This window comes from Diceros bicornis, chromosome 13, assembly GCF_020826845.1.
Source record: "Diceros bicornis minor isolate mBicDic1 chromosome 13, mDicBic1.mat.cur, whole genome shotgun sequence".
Lineage (NCBI taxonomy): Eukaryota > Metazoa > Chordata > Mammalia > Perissodactyla > Rhinocerotidae > Diceros > Diceros bicornis.
In genome coordinates, this window is record NC_080752.1 from 21,260,707 (window position 1) to 21,279,115 (window position 18,409).

The 18,409-nt window shown below is 44.0% G+C and overlaps 1 protein-coding gene across 4 annotated transcripts in view; it reads left to right on the forward strand.

Moving 5' to 3' along the window:
* Nucleotides 1–18,409, forward strand: part of FGGY (FGGY carbohydrate kinase domain containing) — a 400,007-nt gene that overhangs the window by 318,141 nt on the left and 63,457 nt on the right. For all 4 annotated transcript variants that reach the window (XM_058552541.1, XM_058552542.1, XM_058552543.1 and 1 more), the window contains one exon: nucleotides 2,957–3,051. In XM_058552541.1, the coding sequence (XP_058408524.1) occupies nucleotides 2,957–3,051 (95 nt within the window). The remainder of the gene's footprint in view (nucleotides 1–2,956; nucleotides 3,052–18,409) is intronic.

Sequence of the window (18,409 nt, forward strand, 5' to 3'; positions counted from 1 at the left end):
GAAGAACAATAATGTTCTGCCAGAGGGTCATTACAAACAGAAAAAGTGCTCTCAGTGCTCTGACCCATATCCAGAGAGTCCAGTGGGGACCCGGAGGACGTGGGTGTTATTATGAGTCAGGTCCAGGCAGGGAACAGCTGACACACTCAATTGGATTAACTGGAGAAAAGTTGAATAAAGGGTCTGTTTACGGAGGCGTGGGCAGGGTGTGGGGAAACCCCGGCCACCAGCAGCACCCTGGGGCTGCGCACAGTCTCACCATCCCCAGGCTTGCAGGGGCCAGGGCAGAGGGTCACCAGCCTGAGACTGAGGGGCTCAATCAAGGATGCAGCCAGAGGACAAGGGGGCCACGGACGTGGTCCACACAGCCCGGTGTCCCAGGCCCCGGAGCAGGTTGGGAGGGTGGGAGGGAAGAGGGGAGGTTGACCTGAGGGGCAAATGGTAGCAGTGAGTTGGTTCCACCCAGGGTAATAGGGGTGAGGAGAGACCTCAGAGATAAGGGAAACTTTAAGAATCAGAACAGCTAATGCTAATTTAGTGCTTTCTGTAAGCCAAGCGCTGTTTCAAGTGCCTTACTTATACTGCACTTTTAATCCTCACAGCAACCCCTTGAGGTAGGTGGAATTTTAATCCCATTTTGCAGATGGGACATCTGAGGCACAGAGAGGTTAGGTAGCTTGCCTAGGATTACACAGCTAAGTCCGCGGAGAAGCCAGAATTCAAACCCTGGCAGTCTGGCTCCGGAGCACTTTGGGCTGAAGTTGAGAGCTGATGGAGGATTCACTAGGATGACTCTGGTCTCCAGTTCCCAAGGGCAGGGGACTGTGAGTAGTTCCTCCCTGCTCAGAGTGAGTGAGGGTAAGGAGGAGCTGAGAGGTGAAGGGCATTTGTTGATGCAGTCTTCTAAAAAGTCCCAGGCCCCTGGGGGTGGTCACAGTCTTACTCCCATCTGCAGGATCCCCAGGTTCTGCAAAGGCTTGTAGGGCTCTCTCTGGACTTGGCCAGCACAGCCCTTCGGTGTGGCCTGGTGTCTGTCCTCCTTTGGGTGGCTGATGGGCATCTGCCCTGTCCCTTCCCCACTGTTTATTTCCAGCCCAGGTGAAGTTCTTGTAGAGGGCATCCGCTCACCCTCAGTGCTCGTTCTACAGTAGTACCCACCATTCTCAAGGCCTTACCGTAGACCGGAACATGTGCTAATCTCCCATTAATACTCACAGCAAGCCTGTGTGGTGTGTCTTATTATCATCCCCATTTTACACATGGGGAAACCGAGACTAAAAGGGTTTAAGTGACTTGCTGAAGGACACAGGGCTGGTGGAGCCAGGTCTGAACTTTTCCCAGAGACCCTGCCCACCTGATACTTGCCAGCAGTCTCAGCACTGGCCCTGCAGGTTGGGACTGGGATTCCTCAGTCCTCTGGGATGTGTGTGGGAACTCTGTTCCCTGCCCCCTTTGTCTGGGGAGGCTGGGCAGCTGACCCCACCCTGGAGTGGGAGGATGGGTTAGGAGGTGGTGGGAGTGCAGAGGAGAATGCATCAGGGAGGGCTTCCCAGAAGAGAGAAGGAGGGAAAGCCAGTCTTTGGAAAAATAACTGTAATGTCTTGAGTAGAGGAAGATTTTACACGTCTGGCCACAGAGCTTAGCTCTGTGAGTTTGCTGCATCTCCTGATTAGCAAATATGTTTGTATGTATATTTTACATATATTTTATTTATATATATGTAATATACATATATAAATATATACACAAAATCCCAAGAATTCTAAATTATTTCTCGTAATCTTCAACCCCCCGTGAGTCCTCGACCTCTGGGAGTTGGTGTGTGGAGGGCTCCTCCTGCCGGGCAGACCCTCCACATCCTTCAAATGCCTGCTTTATCCTCATCTCCGCTGTGATTCCCCCTGCCCCATCCCGGGAATTCGTCCTCTCATCATGTAAGCCTGTACCGTGTACTGGATGCTGGTCTCAGTTCCGGGGACTCAGCAGTGGACCAAACAAAGTCCTGCCTCATGAAGCTTATGCTCTAGCAGGGGAGCCAGATGACAAAGAAGACAAGTAATAAGGCAATGTTGGGAAGTGATGACGAGAGGGAGAGGGGATGAGGAGTGTTGTGAGTTGTCATTTGAAATCAGATGGTCAGGAAAGCCGCCCTGGGAAGGGGATTTTTGCACAAACGCTTGAAGGAGGGAGAGGGAGTTGCCGTGTGGACATCTGGAAGGAAGTGACCCAGACAGAAGGAAGAGCATGGACAAGGGCCCTGAAGCAGATTCAAAAAAGAGCAAGGAGGCCAGGGCAATGTGGCCGGGAGGAGAGCAGAAGAGGATCAGAGTGGGGAAGTGGTACCCGTCCTGGTGGGCCTTGTCAGCCGTGGTAAGGGCTTTGGCTCATATCTGAGACAGAGATAGGAGGCCTGGAGGAATTAATCACACCCTGTCTTACGACTTCCCTTTTCTTAGTGCACCTCAGAGAACCAAACCCCTGCATGGCCTTTATCTCTGTCTCATCCATCTCCCCTTTGAGACCTGAACAGCAGGACAGAGTCTGATTCATCTCTGTGTTTCTTGGGCTCAGCAAAGCTCCTAATGTTTGTTGAACTGAATTTGAACCAGTTGGCAGGTAGCAGGTAGCAGAAGCCTGGGAAACCTGGGTGAAAAGGTCTCAGGAGTTGGTATATATCTATCGATAGAGATAGATGGAGGGGGGCAGGGAGGGAGGGAGTGGGGGAGGGAGGGAGGCGTGATGGCTCCTGTGGGACGCTTGGCTACCGCACCAGCAGACATGAGCCCGTGATAACCCTTTAGAACCAGGTAATCCTCAACAACAGGGACCTGCGGTGGTGGGAAGGAGGTATGCTGCTGCCTTCACGTCAGGTGTTGGTGCTTCTGGGGCCGCTTGCTGGCTCCCCACACTGCCCTGACCCTGCTCGCTAACCCAGGTGTGGCCTTGTCCCGTGCAGGCATGCCAGTGATCCTGTCTCAAGAGGTGGAGTCCGTTCTTGTGGGCGCTGCTATTCTGGGTGCCTGTGCCTCGGGGGATTTCGCTTCTGTACAGGTATGTGAGGACCTGGGGCGGGCCGTGGCCCCTCCCCTGTCTGAGGCTGTCCTTCCTCTTGACAGCAGCTCACATCTTGCAAAACACACACAGGATATAATTAAGAAATGATAGGTTCCAGCCAGGGAAAGCACAGATGCTTCTAGCCTCAGACATATTTATTGCAGTTTTCGTTTGACTTGGCCTCCGTTAGTGTTGGTCATTCTGTTTTTCTGTTGGTGTTCTTTTTTCTACTTTAAAATAGCTCAAATTACTTCTTTTAAATTTCCCCTTGACCATTTTTCTTTTTAGCAAGTGAAACAGGTAAGGTTTAAAACTTAAGTTTTTAATTTCAGATTTGCGTTTGCTTATTTCATTTCCACCCACCACTTTCCAAATACCTTTGAGGCCTCTATCAATAAGAGACACAAATGAAAATTTTAGTAAAAAAGGAATTAAAAGGGAAAATAAGGAACAAAGATACAGGCAGAAGGAAACAACTTGGCGACGTGATTGAGCATACAATTTGACGCTGAGCTTCCTGGCAGCCAAGACAAAAAAGAACACATGATAAGTTGCATAATTCTTATTTTCAGAAAGGGGAAACATATTAGTTTCTTGTGGGAGACAAAGTTTTTTCTACCACCAAATTGCAAAAGACATTTCACACATGGGTTTTATGGAGAGACTTTGAGTGGTAAAATAAAAGTATTAACAGCAGATTTACAAAGAGGTGGAGACACGGTAGAGGGGGCAGGTGAGAGCACAGGCTCCAGAGTCTGATGCCTGGGCCCAGATCCTGGCTTGACCGCCTGCTGCTCTGTGACCTGACCGTCCTGTTCTCCACTCCATTTCTTTATCTGCAATAATAATCAATAGCACATTATAAGTTCTTTCTCTGGATCAAGAATGCACATTTAGTCCTACACCAGCTCTGTTAATCCCATATTATAGTTGAGGAACCTAAAGCATTAAAGAAGTTAAATAACTTTGGCTTAAGTCGAAACAGCTAGTAAATGCCGGAACCAAGAAGTCTGGCTCCCAAGTCTTAACTGAGAGTTCAAGAATATTTGGTCACCTGAATGTCAGAGAGCTTAAATGACTTGCCCAGGGTCTCAAGGTCAGGACTAGGAGCCAGGTTTTCCACCTGTAGCCCAGTAATTAGAGTCTGTTTATTGTGACCTTCTTATGTACCAAGAACTATGCTAAGTGCTTTGCATATAATCTTCCTGATACCTGTAACAACCTACATGGGCAACAGAGACCCAGAAAGATCACAGAACTAGAACGTACACTGTTAGAAATGGACACATGGCGAAAGTCTGATCCCAATGTCTGTACCACATTTTGGGAAGTGTGGTGCACTACCCCTATCCAAGCCTCTGGAATTGATGCCTGTGAAATATCTCTTCCCAAGAATTGAATCTACTCATAGACGCTTATGGATTTTAACTGAAGTTTTTAAACAAAGATGGTAGAGTTGAATTCTCAATTTTCGCTGGATTTTCTGGTGCTCTTTCAGAAACATCGCAGGAAGATATGTATTTATTGTTGAAATGTCAATGACTTGTCAGTTATTATTTTAATGCATCAACTTATGAAGATGTTCTCACAACTAGATGCCTTGCCCTTCCTGGGACAAATTGTAATTGCTCAAGCAGAACAGTAGGGACGCTTACCAAGGCCTTGCGTACATTACCTCAAATGAGGACTGAATGTTTGTGTCCCCTCAAAATTGACGTGTTGAATCCATAACCCCACAATGGGATGGTATTTGAGGCCTTTGGGAGGCAATTTGGGTTGGATGAGGTCATGAGGGGGGACCTTTTTGATGAGATTAGTGCCCTTATAAGAAGAGACACCAGAGAGCTTGAACCTTCTCTCGCTGCCATGTGAGGACTCAGCAAAAAGGCAGCCCTCTGCAAGCCAAGAAGGGGGCTCTCACCAGAACCTGACCATGCTGGCACCCTGATCTTGGACTTCCAGCCTCCAGAACTGTGAGAAAATAAATTTCTGTTGTTTAAACACCCAATCTATGGTATTTTGTTATGGCAGCCCGAGGACACTAAGACACCTCATTTAATCTTGACAATCTCCCGGCCTGTGGGATAGACGTTTTTATCCTTGTGTTATATATGAGGAAACCAAGGCTCAGAGAGGTTTTAAGTGATTTCCCCAAGGCTACAGTTAATAAGGGGCAGAAGCGGAATTGAAACTAAGGTCTCTCTGGATCTATATTTTATCCTGACTTTCATTTTTTTTCTACTTCATTTTTTTTTCTTTAAAAATATTTTTTGGCTTCTTAAATGTTCAATTATGTATTTTCTGAAAAGAAATGTCATTGGTGACAAATCAGGAGATAGTCTGCAGCCCAAACAGAGTAGGACAAAATGCTCCATCAGATGCTCGGGCCATGACTTAACGGCACCCCAGTGATATCTTAGTCAAAACTGGAGTTCCTAGCTCCGGGAGGAGTCCATGCACATTCTCCCCTATGTGAAAACTGAGCTTCATTCCACGCCAGCATCTTCTTCACTACGTGAGATTTTCTGTCAGTCTTCTGGAACGGAATCTGAGATGCGGTAGATCAAATGTTGGAATTGGTGACTTAAGTAGCAGCTGCAAGGCTCACAACATCTTAAAGACACACTCATGTCTCCCATTCAACCCGAGGAAGTGTGTGCCTCTCCTGAGTGGTTTTAGGAGTCACTGTAACCTAGCAGAGAAAGCCCGCAGCTGGGATAGACCTGAGGTCTTATCTGTCATCACAGCCTGAGGAAATCCATGTAGTCTGTGAGAGAATTCTATGCTTGCTTGCTGTACGTCTACAGACAATGTCACTTGGCCTCTCTGGGCTCTTGTTTTATTTCTTTTTTAAAAAAAAATTGTTTAAATAAGAAGAATTCCCACTCATGTGGGACTGTTGCGATGAAGAGCCTTTGAAAGCTCCAAGGACCTCCAAGAGCCCCGGATATAATTATCAACATTGTTATAATCACTATGTTTGGAACTGCTTTGGAAGTGTAAATGCATGTAGACTTAGCTTCATTCACTACTCTCCAAAGAAGAGGCGCCAACCTATGTGCCCCAGGCCTGGAGACCAGCTCAGGATTCTGGCAAGTTGAGTTGAAATAGAATTGCTTCTTCCCTGTGATTCATGTTTTTCAACCTGAACTTCAATACAGTTTTTTCTTTGAACTTCAAAGATCCTAGCTTGGTCTTCAGAGTGCCTGCCACTCCTTCCTTCCAGCAACTCAATAATTCTAGCAAGACAGATGTTTTGTCTTCTCATAGACCACACATCCTTGGATGAAGGATTTCACTTCTTATCTAGATAGGCAAACTTGGTAGACCTGGCCAAAGTCATCTCGTTCAGATGAAGGAAAGGCTAGGAAGAGTCCAGAAGACTCAGGCTGCAGACCTAGGGAAGAGGCCTGCGTGCCTGGGGAGACAGGGTTTCCCAATTTCGGAGGCCCATGAATGGATGACTTCTGCTACGGTAGAGGCCTATACCTTCCTTTGGTTATAACAACAGATCAGGACTTACAGGTGTGGATTTTACTTACAGCTATTGCAAACTTTTATATTATTTCAGTTCTGGGGAAATTTTTTCAAATGGAAGGAGAGGGATAGTGGATGGAATTTTCTGGTGAGGTGTTATTGAGAGAGATCGGTCAAGTACAAGGTCCATTGCTATTCCAAATTTTGAAACCTGCCGACAATTCCTGGTTTCCACCTCTTGTTCTTTTATCCATTCATATTCTCATTCTCATAGTCCCTCTCTCCCTCTCTCCCCTGCCCTTTCCTGCCTTCCCTTCCTTCAGACATTTGAAGTCTTCCTACTATTCCCTTTTCAAATGAGGATCTCACAAATGGTACTGATACAGCCATCCACTTGCATTAAAGAACGGAATGACTAATAATATCTTAAAGAATTGTTCCTCTCCAGAAATAGTAGTCTTCTTTTAGTAGTTTTCAAAACTGTGTCTCTGCTAGACAGTGTGACAAGTATCATGTCATGGTCATCTTTATACCTGCAGCTTAATCAATCAAATGGAATCAAACCACAGAGATGCCACTCTCATGGTAAAAGTTCAGCTGTTGAATAAGTGGGAGGACATGCAAGGAAGGGAGTCTTCCTCCCTCCTTCTATTCATAGGAGTGTGGAATTCATGCAGTCTTGACCTCTGTGACCTTCCCGTCTGACCACTCCCCCATCCCTAGAAAGTCACCCATTGCTTCCTTGTGCATTCCAAAGTGATCCTCTCTATTCTGAATATCCTAGAAAGCAAATAATTATAATTAGAAGTTGGGAGCATCCTGTAACAATATTGTAGGCTCCCAGGCCCTGGAAAATTAACAAACTGGAAAAAATAAGTTTATGAAGTATCAACATGCTTACATGTTCTAAGCACAGACAATAGAGAGGTTCTAAGAAATGCAAAGGGCACATGAACCAAGAAACCGGTTTCAAGATGCTGTGAGAGAAAACTCAGTCAAATGGCAAAGAGGTAAAAATCAGACTGGCTTTTCACTTTCTGCTTCCTTCAGGCCCCCTGCAGATATCATTAGCTTTCTGTAATTTCTTATCTTAAAAGACAGTCTTTTTCCAAGACTATTTATACAAAATGAGCTTTAATTCTAACAGTGCCCTTCATCTTGACACTCGCTCTCCCAAAACAAAGGGAGTGGAGGAAGCATCAAAGCAAAAATTAGCAAAGGAGGCGTGAGGAGAGACCCAATGAATTCAGCAGTCATTTTAAGAGGAGAACCAGTGTGAAGAAAATAAGCCCTTAGAATCCACCAATTAATCAAAACCCTGTCTCCTCCCGCGGTGTGAGGGTTGCCACCTCTGTAAACCATTGACTCCACGCTCTCCCACCATCAACTTTCCCCATCAGGTTCCAGACAGACTCCTGTGTCTGCCAACCAATCCCTGTAGTGGCCAGTCGAGAGCTGTGAGTGTAACGTGTGCCCACAAGGTAAACCATCCACGCGGACTGCAGTGGTCCACCCTCAAGGTCACTCCTTGCACATCCTCATGGCTTAGTGGAAGCCTCTTCTGTTCTTCATGAAGTTCACTTCATTTAGAGCCAGTTATATTCATTACCTATTATGTGCTTCAAAGCCTGTGATTTTGTATATGATACGATATGTCTCCATTGTTTTATTTTGAGAGTCAACTTCCTGTGATTTTAGTTCTGTTTGACTTTCTGTCACCATAAATACCAGTTTTACATTTTTCAAAGTAAAGCTGATTAACATGATTTTAGGTTCTGGAGGTTTGGAAAGACTGATATATAATAAATTGTTCAGAAATATGACACCATCCCATTTCTTGGCACATTCAAACTTAATTTGCTTTTGCTTTTTCTTTTTCTGGAATACAGCTAATAATTCATATTCATTGGGAAAAAAATAAGAAACTTCAGTTAAGCTGAAAGAAAAATATGAAAACACTGATCTTACTACCCTAAAATAACCACTATTTAAAATTCTGGCTTCTATCCTCTAGTCTTTGTGTACAGATTTTTAAATCATTTTATACTTTTTAAATTACAAAAATGTGTTCATACAATGCATACTATTTTGTAGTCTTCCCCCACACCCAAAAATATATAATAAACATCTTTACTTGTCATTTCTGTAGGCTTCATAACTTTCTACCCCATAGAATATAGAGACCATGACTTATTTCACTGGTACCCTAGGTGTGAATATTTAGGTTGTCTCCATTGTTGTAAAGAATGCTGCAACTAACATCTCTGTAGCTACATTTTTGCACACACCCCAAATTATTTCCATAAAATAAATTATGGACGGATAATCATTTGGTCAAAAAGTTAGCCCAACTGGGCCGGCCAGTGGCTTAGTGGTTAAGTTCGCATGCTCCGCTTCGGCGGCCCAGCGTTTGCAGGTTTGGATCCCAGGCGCGGACCTACGCACTGCTTATCAAGCCATGCAAAGGTGGCGTCCCACATATAAAGTAGAGGAGGATTGGCAACAGAGGTTCGCTCAGGGCTAATCTTCCTCACCAAAAAAGAAAGAAAGAAAGAAAGAAAGAAAGGGAGGGAGGGAGGGAGGAAGGAAGGAAGGAAGGAAGGAAGGAAAGAAAGAAAGAAAGTTAGCCCAACTTGTAGGATTTTGCTACGTTTTAACACTTTGTACTCCCACCAGTAGTGTATGGAAATTCAGGGCTCACATGCCTTGTGTACAAGGAGTCTTTTGCTGTGAATTTTGCTTGCGTTTAGTTTTCATCCCCAGGCCTCTTATAATCCTATTCATTTCGTGCATGGTCCTGATACTATCAACTTTTTTTGGTAGGCTTTTGCCCTTTGCTGCTTAAGCGTATGTTTCTGGAGATATGAGATTCTGGTTTCTAATTAAATAGATTCAAATTTCTGATTGAATTTTCTAAGTGTCCTGTCCCATTTGTCAATGCCTCGTAGAAAGTCAACAGAAAACCCTGGAATGGTAATTAATAGTTCAAAGAAGGATTAAATTAAGAATGTGATGCTGGCCCTAACATTCATTGTACATTGTACTTATTTGCCACACCTGGTTAACAGTACATTCTTATCTTTTCAAGAATTGCTCCCTCTCCAAAAAAAAAAAAAATTCAAGTTCTAATTAATTTAAAATCTCCGTATTCCAATCTAATTTGTAAAAATAGCACCATGGATATGAAAGACAAAACATTAGCTAAAAATTTGAATTCTATTTTTAGGAAATAATTTCAATATGTAAGATGTATAACATTTGACTCTCCTCTTCCTTGCAAGGTGATCCAGGAATGAGGCCTATTCCTTTCCTGTCACTATCCATCCCTTGTCATTCATAGCATCCTTGCAGCAACCAGTGGGTGTTGACAGTCCCCACTGTGCAGATGAGGACACTGAAGCATGAGACGTCATATGACCTTGCTTAATACAAAGTCCATGCTCTTTTTATTCCATCAAACCATGCTCTTTATATTCCAGTAAATCTATGTCCATTGCTTGGGAAAGGCATAGATTCCAATGTAGCAACTCAGAAGGGCAACTCACCCTGCCCTTCACAGGGTAGTATGGTTTGTAGAAAATATCAGCATATACATTTGTCATCACTGCTTGGTTGAGTATGGGATATAGAAAAAAAAAAAAAAAAGAAACCCTCTTTGGTTTGGAAATTTTCTAATTTCTTTGCTTGGAGAAGACTTCATACCATGTTCACCAGTATTGTTTTGCTTTATTTATTTGCTTTTAATCATAGTCTGCCATTTACTTTTTATAGAGGTCGATATAAAAAAGCACTTTAACTAAATAAGACCTTTAATTGGAAGACACTTTTTATAGTATTGTTATTAACACAAAGATTTAGGCTAACAAACATTTTTCCCGAATGCCCCCTCCCCCTGCTGTTCTTACTCAGGAACTTAAGAACTGGGCTTTTGTAAAAGCCATCAATGGCAAACATCTCCTGAGTCCTTCAGAAACTTAGAAGGGTTACAGAACTGTGTTTCTAAAATCAAATTTGCCTAACTCTTTGATTTCATTTTATTCAAGACAACATTTCCTACTGGTGCAAATCGGAAAAAAATATGTGAGATTATTCTGTAGAAACAAATGCCTGTAAATAATTAATTCCTCATAATTATCATTGATGCCTTTACTTTTCGTAATAAACTTCATTGTTGGAGTAAGTTGGAAATGAATAGGTTGGGGGTTTTTTCCTTTTATACTAGGATAACTCATGAAGAGCAGAACCATGCTGTATAAGCTTAATATCCAACACAGTAAATTCAGCTATGGAACCAAATAAGAGATGAGGGAAGACAAGACCTTTAGTTAAATCAGAAATTTTCTGTAATTGGGGAAAAAAAGCCCTGAAAAGTGACTACATACACACATGTATACACATACATACCAAATACCACTGGACAAAGTTTGATTCAGAGTCATGGAAGGTATAGAGGTCTTACTGAAGTCTGTGAAAGAGTTTTGGTTCCAGCATTGAGGCAAATGATCAAGAAGTCTGCAGTGAACTGTAAGAAAGCACCATGGGTTCAGAAGCTTAAGTGGCATGTCTCTAATCATGCATGTCCAAGAAATTTGAACATTTTAAAATTCTGTACCATGTACAAGTTGTGTATAAGGAAATTTTCTATACCGTTATCATCATCATTTTACTAATGAGGAAACAAGGTAAGAGAGCAGTTAAGTGACTTACCAAAGCCAATGGCTAGAAAGGGGAGGAGCCAGGAGCCAGAATCCAAGGCCAAGCCTAGGATTTCAAAGCTGAGGATGGTTTACCTCCATCACAAAGAGAAACAGACTCTTCTGGGGCTGAGTGTGATTGCCATTATTCACAAAACTAGTATTTTTTCACAAAACCCCAACTAGAATTTAGATGCACAGTAAGTGTCACTGTGTTAGTCAAGGCCCCCGCAGAGGGCACCCTCAAATTAGGATAATTTTAGAGAGTTTAGTAGAGGGACTGTTTACAAAATTGTGGACCAGGGCATAGACAAATCACAAGGGAGGATGTGATACCCTGGGGTTGGTAGCAGCTGGACCTGAAGGGGTGAGGGAACCCCAGGACAGAGGGCTGTGTGGGCACTACTGAATCAGCTGGGTTATTGACCCCTTTCTCCTCCTCCTCTCTGATCTGCTGCCAGGCTCCCCATTGGCTGGACTCAAAGTCAGAAGGCAGCGGAGCTTGTTGATGTAATGAGTACAAGCCAGCCTGGGGGCCAGAGACGGTGATGAGGGATTTTGAGGAGCACATGCAGATGCCCAAGGCCGTCATCCGGGCTGGGCTGCTCGGGCGGTCTGCGGACCAGAGGCCAGTCTGTGAATGGTTTGTTACAGATTTGCAAAGAGATAAGGAACTTGGATCAGAATATAAATCAATTATGACATTTTGTTCTTAGCAAGATGTTCTCAATGAAGGAGTCAGCGTGTTTGCATAATGGGGCAGGCTCCTTTTGTCCTTTGAGTAGCCCTGATCTAGATGGCACAGCTCTGCAGATAATGACAGTCATGCTGGAGTCCTCAAAAGGGACGCCCTTTCCCTGCTTTCATTTTCCTACCTTACCTTATGCTAAAAACTAATATTTTTCTGCACCTCCTCTGAGCTGGGCACTCTGCTAAGGTACTTTAGATGACATTTAATTCTTTCAAGTTAGGTTATTCACCTTACTTTTACAGATAGGAAACTGAGGCTCAGAAAGTTGAAGTAACATGCCCATGGTCTTAACAGCTGGCAAGTCCAGATCTGACTCCAATGTCTGTGCTGTTTTTATATCTAGATTGCCCCAGGGCCGTGCGTAAAATTATCTGACATTAATACCCAGGAAACAATGCAGATTATAGGGGAATTGTCTTATTTGGAGACCCATGGCTGTTTTCTCTGTTGTCAGCAACAACCAAGTCGTGGTTTCTGGGAACAGACACACTCCAACTCCAAAAAATCGGATAGCACCATTGAGGGCTCCCATGTTACTGCACTTTACAAGCCCTTTCCCAGCCCAGCTAGCCACATCAGAAGGCAAAGTCAGCTTGTTTCTAAGTGGCTTTTGCCTTTTTCCCTCTCTTTTTAAACCTGGGAGAGTGGGAAGAAGATAGGGAGAAAGAATTCATGAGAGGAATCCATTTCCTTAGAAATGTTATTAATTGGCTGGGCAAAACAAGAGAAGGAGATAAAGTAGCTGCTCCTCACTAAGTAAAGCATCTTTTTCCCTTATCTCATTAAAAATTAAAAGCACTCTTGGTTTAAGTAGGGCAAATTAGTAATTAAGTGCTATATAATCAACTTGTGTAAACATAATATTGAAGGGGAGGCCAAATTAATCACTCTGCTGACTTGTTTTTGCCCTCATTAATGCACCTTTTACTCAGGTGTTTCCTGTGATGTCAGGATGCATTTTCTGCTCTGCGCTGCTGGAGATGGCTGGGCTGTGAGAGTGGGCTGAAAGAGGACGGTGGACAAGATCTGGAGAAGGCATGCGTGTGGGCCTTGACTCAAGTAGATGATGAGGCTCCCTATTTAATTTTTTAAGACAGCGTTCATCAGCAGGAGCCTGCCATGTGACAGGGACAGTCCTAGATTGTAGCAGGACAAAGAATTAAACACATCTCAGTGCCCACAGAGTTCCCAGTCCAGTGGGAAGGAGGTGGACATAGACAGACACAGTTATGAAACAGTCAGTATTAAGTGCATGGCAAAGACCATGGGGCTTTGCTTGAGCTCAAATCATGGCTCTAACACTTAGCATGGGTGAGTTACCTAATGTCTCTGTGCCGCAGAGCCGCATCTGTATAGTTATCAAAAGATAACTGTAATATCTGCATCATACATATGTTATCTCACAACTCGTAAGAAATAAATACATTAGTACATGTAAGGGGAAACAGTGTTTATTAAACTACAATTGCTATACAGTGAGGTACGGAGCACCAAGGAAGGAGTGTCTTCCACTGTCTCGAGGGCTGGGAAAGTCCTTCTGAGAAGGCAACATTTGAACTGGGCCTTGGAGGGTTAGCTAGTGATGGAGCTGGAACTTGGGAGGGGGGCTGTGTGCCCCAGGTCTGCTCTTTGACTTTGCAATGGAGTGCCTTCTCTGAAAGCAGAGAAAGGAATCTGTGCCTCAGCCCTGCACAGATCTCTCCATCTCAGCTCAACACCATACATATTAGTGATGACTGCTAGAGCCTCAGTCACGTGGCATGGTGGCAGCTGCATGCCAGGTATGGGGGCTGGAAGAGGGTAAGTGAGCTGCATCCATTGTGGGCAGGATAAGAGGAGATCAAATGGGGCAGAAGAGAGAAAGTAGCCCTCTAAGACACCTTGCCAGGCTCCAGGGTGATGGCATCTCTTTGCCATGGATGACTAGCTAGGTAACAAACTTGGCTGGGCAAGGAACTTAATTTCTGGGAGCCTCAGTTCCACTGAGTTGCTGCCAAGATTCTCTGAATGACAGCACATTTAGCACAATGCCTGCCACACATAAAAGTACTAATGTTATTTCCTGTATTCCTTTAATCCTCACAACAAACCTGTGAAGTAGGTGGTATCGTTGTCGCACTTGATAAAGCAGGAAATTGAGACATCAAGACGCCAATAAGCTGGCCCATGTCACACACATGGTTAGTGGTGGAATGAGGGTCTAAACTCAGGGGCCCTGGCTCCAGACCCACCCTCTGCATATCCCGGTAGCCCAGGGCTTGAGAGGCACTGGGAGCTAGACGTCCATGTTACGTGCTAGAGATAGGGCAGATGCCACTTGTTTGTCCAGGCCCCTCACTCACTAGTGAGGAAGAGGGAATGGGAGGGCTGAGCTTATGGCTGTGGTCACCCTGTAGCAGGTGGGGCAGGGGGTGCAGGCCAGAGTGACTCACCAGGAATGGTCAGTCCTTGGACACAGTGGGAGTGCAGCTGCCTACACTGATCCTGGAAGTTTTGCTGAGGGAAGAAGACAATTTATTTGCTTATCATTCATACTCTACTTCCATAAAGGGTCTGAGGAAGCTTATAATAAATGACTGAGTAGAATAAAACTAAGCAAAATAAAATTCATAAGTCAGAAACTTTCTAGAAAGAGAAAAATACAGCAACCACTTAGACTAGAGGGTCCTCAAAACATATGCCTTCAGTTGCCAGGTAACCCATATAAACATGGGAAGATACCAGGAAAGGACAAGATGATTTGATTATGTACCAGGTTGGAGAATGTATACTCTGCCTAAGGACATTGAGATTAAACTTGTCGTAACCCTGGACTGGTGAGTGCCAAACCAAACAGATTTATGGGACAGGTTTGGCGTATGGGTCTCTGACCCATAAATAAAGGGATTGCTTTGAGCTTTCAGGCAGCCAAGACAAAACTGGGAAATACGTCAAGTCATATAGTGTTCATAGAGTCAAGGAACTATACCAGTTCTCCAAAAGAGACCACATTTTCCCTGGTACCAAATTGTAAAATTGTCATTCCTTTAAAAATTAACCTACAAATCCTTCCATGGAACGTTCACAGAAGCAGCAGAAGAATTCATCATATACCACGTTGTTAAGAGCCTAGAGCATGACATTGCAACTTGAATTCAGACTAAGGATCACCAGGGTTTATAACTTTCTGGAGATGTTGCTTGCCCCAGCGGTAGAACTGAGAATACCCAGCGGTGTAGATGGATGGCATGTCCCTTCGCCTCTCTTCCCTGACTACTCCTTCCTTCAACCAGCTTCCCAAACAAAGCTGCCTCACTGACCTACGCTTGTGTTAGAGGACCTCGGTACTGAAGCTTTTTACCAGCCTGGCATCAGGGAAGTGCTACAATGAAGCACCCATCAATCGAGAAGGGCAGCAGATGTGGAATCATATCAAATATCAGTAAACAGGAGCCCACAGAGGCCACTGAACTTGGCATCCTCTTGTTGCCTTCAAGAGGGAACACCATGGACTTTTATAAACTGCATTGTAATGTACTTTTTTTTAATCTCTCCTTTTTTTAAAGGCAAATTTAATGCTCACAGAGTGTTCTAGGCTTTCAGCCCTGGAAATGTAGGTCTTCAAAATATCCTCCCGGTAATTATGAGAAGTTTCATGTTCAGCTTATCTAGTACTCTCCCTTTTAGTGTCAGCAGTATGATTCATATTATGAGTAATAAATAGGACCAGAGTTAAGAGCACAGACTCTGATATCACATAAACCTGGGTTCCAATCCTAAGTTTAAATGCTGTAGCTGTGCCTTAAGTCAATCCCTTCACCTCTGTAGGCTGGTTTCCTATTTGTAAAATAAGACTATTAAGAGTATGTACCTCATAAGATTGTCATGAAGATTAAATGAGATAATATGCATAAAGTAATCATCACGGTTACTGGTATGAATAAACTTTCAGAGACAGTTATACAAAATTATAGTAGTATTTATGTTGATAACTATCATTATTATTAGCTGACTGTAAATCACACGCTGTACTAGTGCTTCACGTATATTCCTGAAAGATGGCTGGGCTAGTCATTGGCCTGTTGGGTCTCAGATGGTTTATCCACCCCTCCCCCTCCTCTGCTGGTATTACATTTCCCAGGCTCCCTTGCAACTGGCCTCTGCGTAGGTTTGGCCAATGGGAGATACTGGGGGAAGATTGACGTGCAGGAAGAGGGGAGAAGTCAGATCGTTTCTCCCTTGTGCTACAGCACCAGCTGACCTCTTGTGTGATTCAGCTCCCAGCCTCTCCCTTTCAGGTCCCAGTTCTGGCCACTCAGCCCTTCTTCAGTTTCAGCTCCAGGCTGATATCCCCAGCTCCTGGCTCTGGTCACACCACAGCCTCCTGTCATCCCTTGATCCCTAAGAGGGGTAGCAGCTTTCTGCTGTTGCTGATCCCTGAGTTGCTTCAGTGTCACCTGTTTGGCTTCTTAGTTTCTTCAGTCACCTGTGAAACCAATTTCTTGTATTAAATTCTTTTTATTGAAAGACCTAGAGTAGTTTTGATTCTCCTGACTGGACTCTGACTGATATAGTTCTTTTAAGTGTTAAAAGAGAAGTCAGTCATTACAGTGAATTCACTTCCCCTTCCCCTCCTCTCTCTCTATTGGAATGAGCTAGGGCAACTGGAGAAGGGGTGACTGGTTATCATAGAGAGCAGTTCACTTCGATTAAGTAATGACCAAAAGACAAGAAATTGACCTAAGCATCTTCAGTGAATACCCAACTATGAGTTAGGCATTGAGGCCAGTAGCCTCACATAGCTTACTACCTCTCTGAGGAGACCAGACTTGGTTAAAGTCAGAGCTAGGCACAGTTCAAGGTAGTGTCTCGTCAAAAGGAATAGCAACTCCTCTTGAGCCAGAGCTCTGGACCATTCACTATTCTAAGTGAGTCACTCTATTAGGTCTATGATTATTCTCATCCCCCAAATGAAGAAATGGAGGCTCAGGGAGCACAAGTGATTTGCCCATAGTCACACAGCTATTAAGTAATGGTGTTGTGAGTTTAACTTAAGTCTATATATCTCAGAGCCTTTGTTGATTACAGACTTATATCAGTCCCTCAAATTTTCCAAGTTTTCTTTCTATTTCAAAGCAGATAGTAAGAAAGCTGCATATATAACTCATATTGGTCTGGTCTTCTTGTAGAAATTTCCTTACAGAAACAATATTCAACCTTTTTCACCCAATGCTCATAATAGGTTATGTGGAAAGTTTATTGTTTTCATCTTTATAAACGAGTATACAGACTCAGAAAATTAAAAGAACTTATGCAAAGTCACACTGGGTGTTAATATTCAAGCTGGAATTTGAATGTGAGTTTTTCTGTCCAAAGCACACAGTCTTTCCACTGGTGACATCTAAGTACTGGGTTATGGTATAGGGCTAAATGTTTTTTACAAATTAAAAAAATAAAAGTAAAAGAGGAAAAGCAGGGCCAGGTTCCCCACCTTCAAGGAACGGACGGTCAGGCTAGATAAAAAACGAAGCCCAGTGGCGCAAGCGGTTAAGTGCGTGCGCTCCCGCTGCGGCAGCCCAGGGTTCGCTGGTTCGGATCCTGTCACAGCGCGCAGCGACGCACTGCTTGGCAAGCCATGCTGTGGCAGCGTCCCATATAAAGTGGAGGAAGATGGGCACCGATGTTAGCCCAGGGCCAGTCTTCCTCAGCAAAAAAAGAGGAGGACTTGCAGATGTTAGCACAGGGCTGATCTCACCAAAAAAAAAAAAACAAAAAAACGAAGCAACCGGAAACCAGAGAGTGAGGAAAGAGACATGTGGTTTTGTATAAGAAGTGGGGCTTGACATGGAAATGGTAACTTAGGGCGAGCAGAGAAGCAGCAGGAAGAGGGCTTTTTAGGTAGAGGTGCTAGTGAGAGCAGAGGAACCAGGCAGGCGGAGGAGCTCAGCTCAGCTCCTGGGAAGGATCCCAGCTCGGGAGCTGCAGAAGGAGAGCTGGGCGTGTAAGGACCGCAGGTGATTGGGGGTGCTAGCTATAAATAGATCAATTAGGAATTTGATCAGGAGTCTTGGGAGCATCCTTTCCCAATATTCCCTGACTCTGTCTGTTGTTAAAAAAAAATGTTGTAGGCTAATGGTCTCATTTTGAAAAAGTCAACAACATTAGGTGCTTCTCAGATGATGATACTGCTTTCTGCTTAGGAAAAATAGCTGTAAATTAATTCAGCCCAGGAGTAATTACAACAGTTTATTACTTATCTCCAACAGTTTTGAAGAGTGCTTGAAATAAAAGGGGAACACTGTTTAAATGCCCCTAGAAAGCTATCCTGTTCCACTGGAGAGCATTTGTGTACAGGGTGTTGTAACATATCACGTTTGAGAATTTCAAGACAGAGAAGGCACCTTCTCAGACCGTGCCACTGGGATGTGGGAAGCAAGCAGCCCACCCCACACCA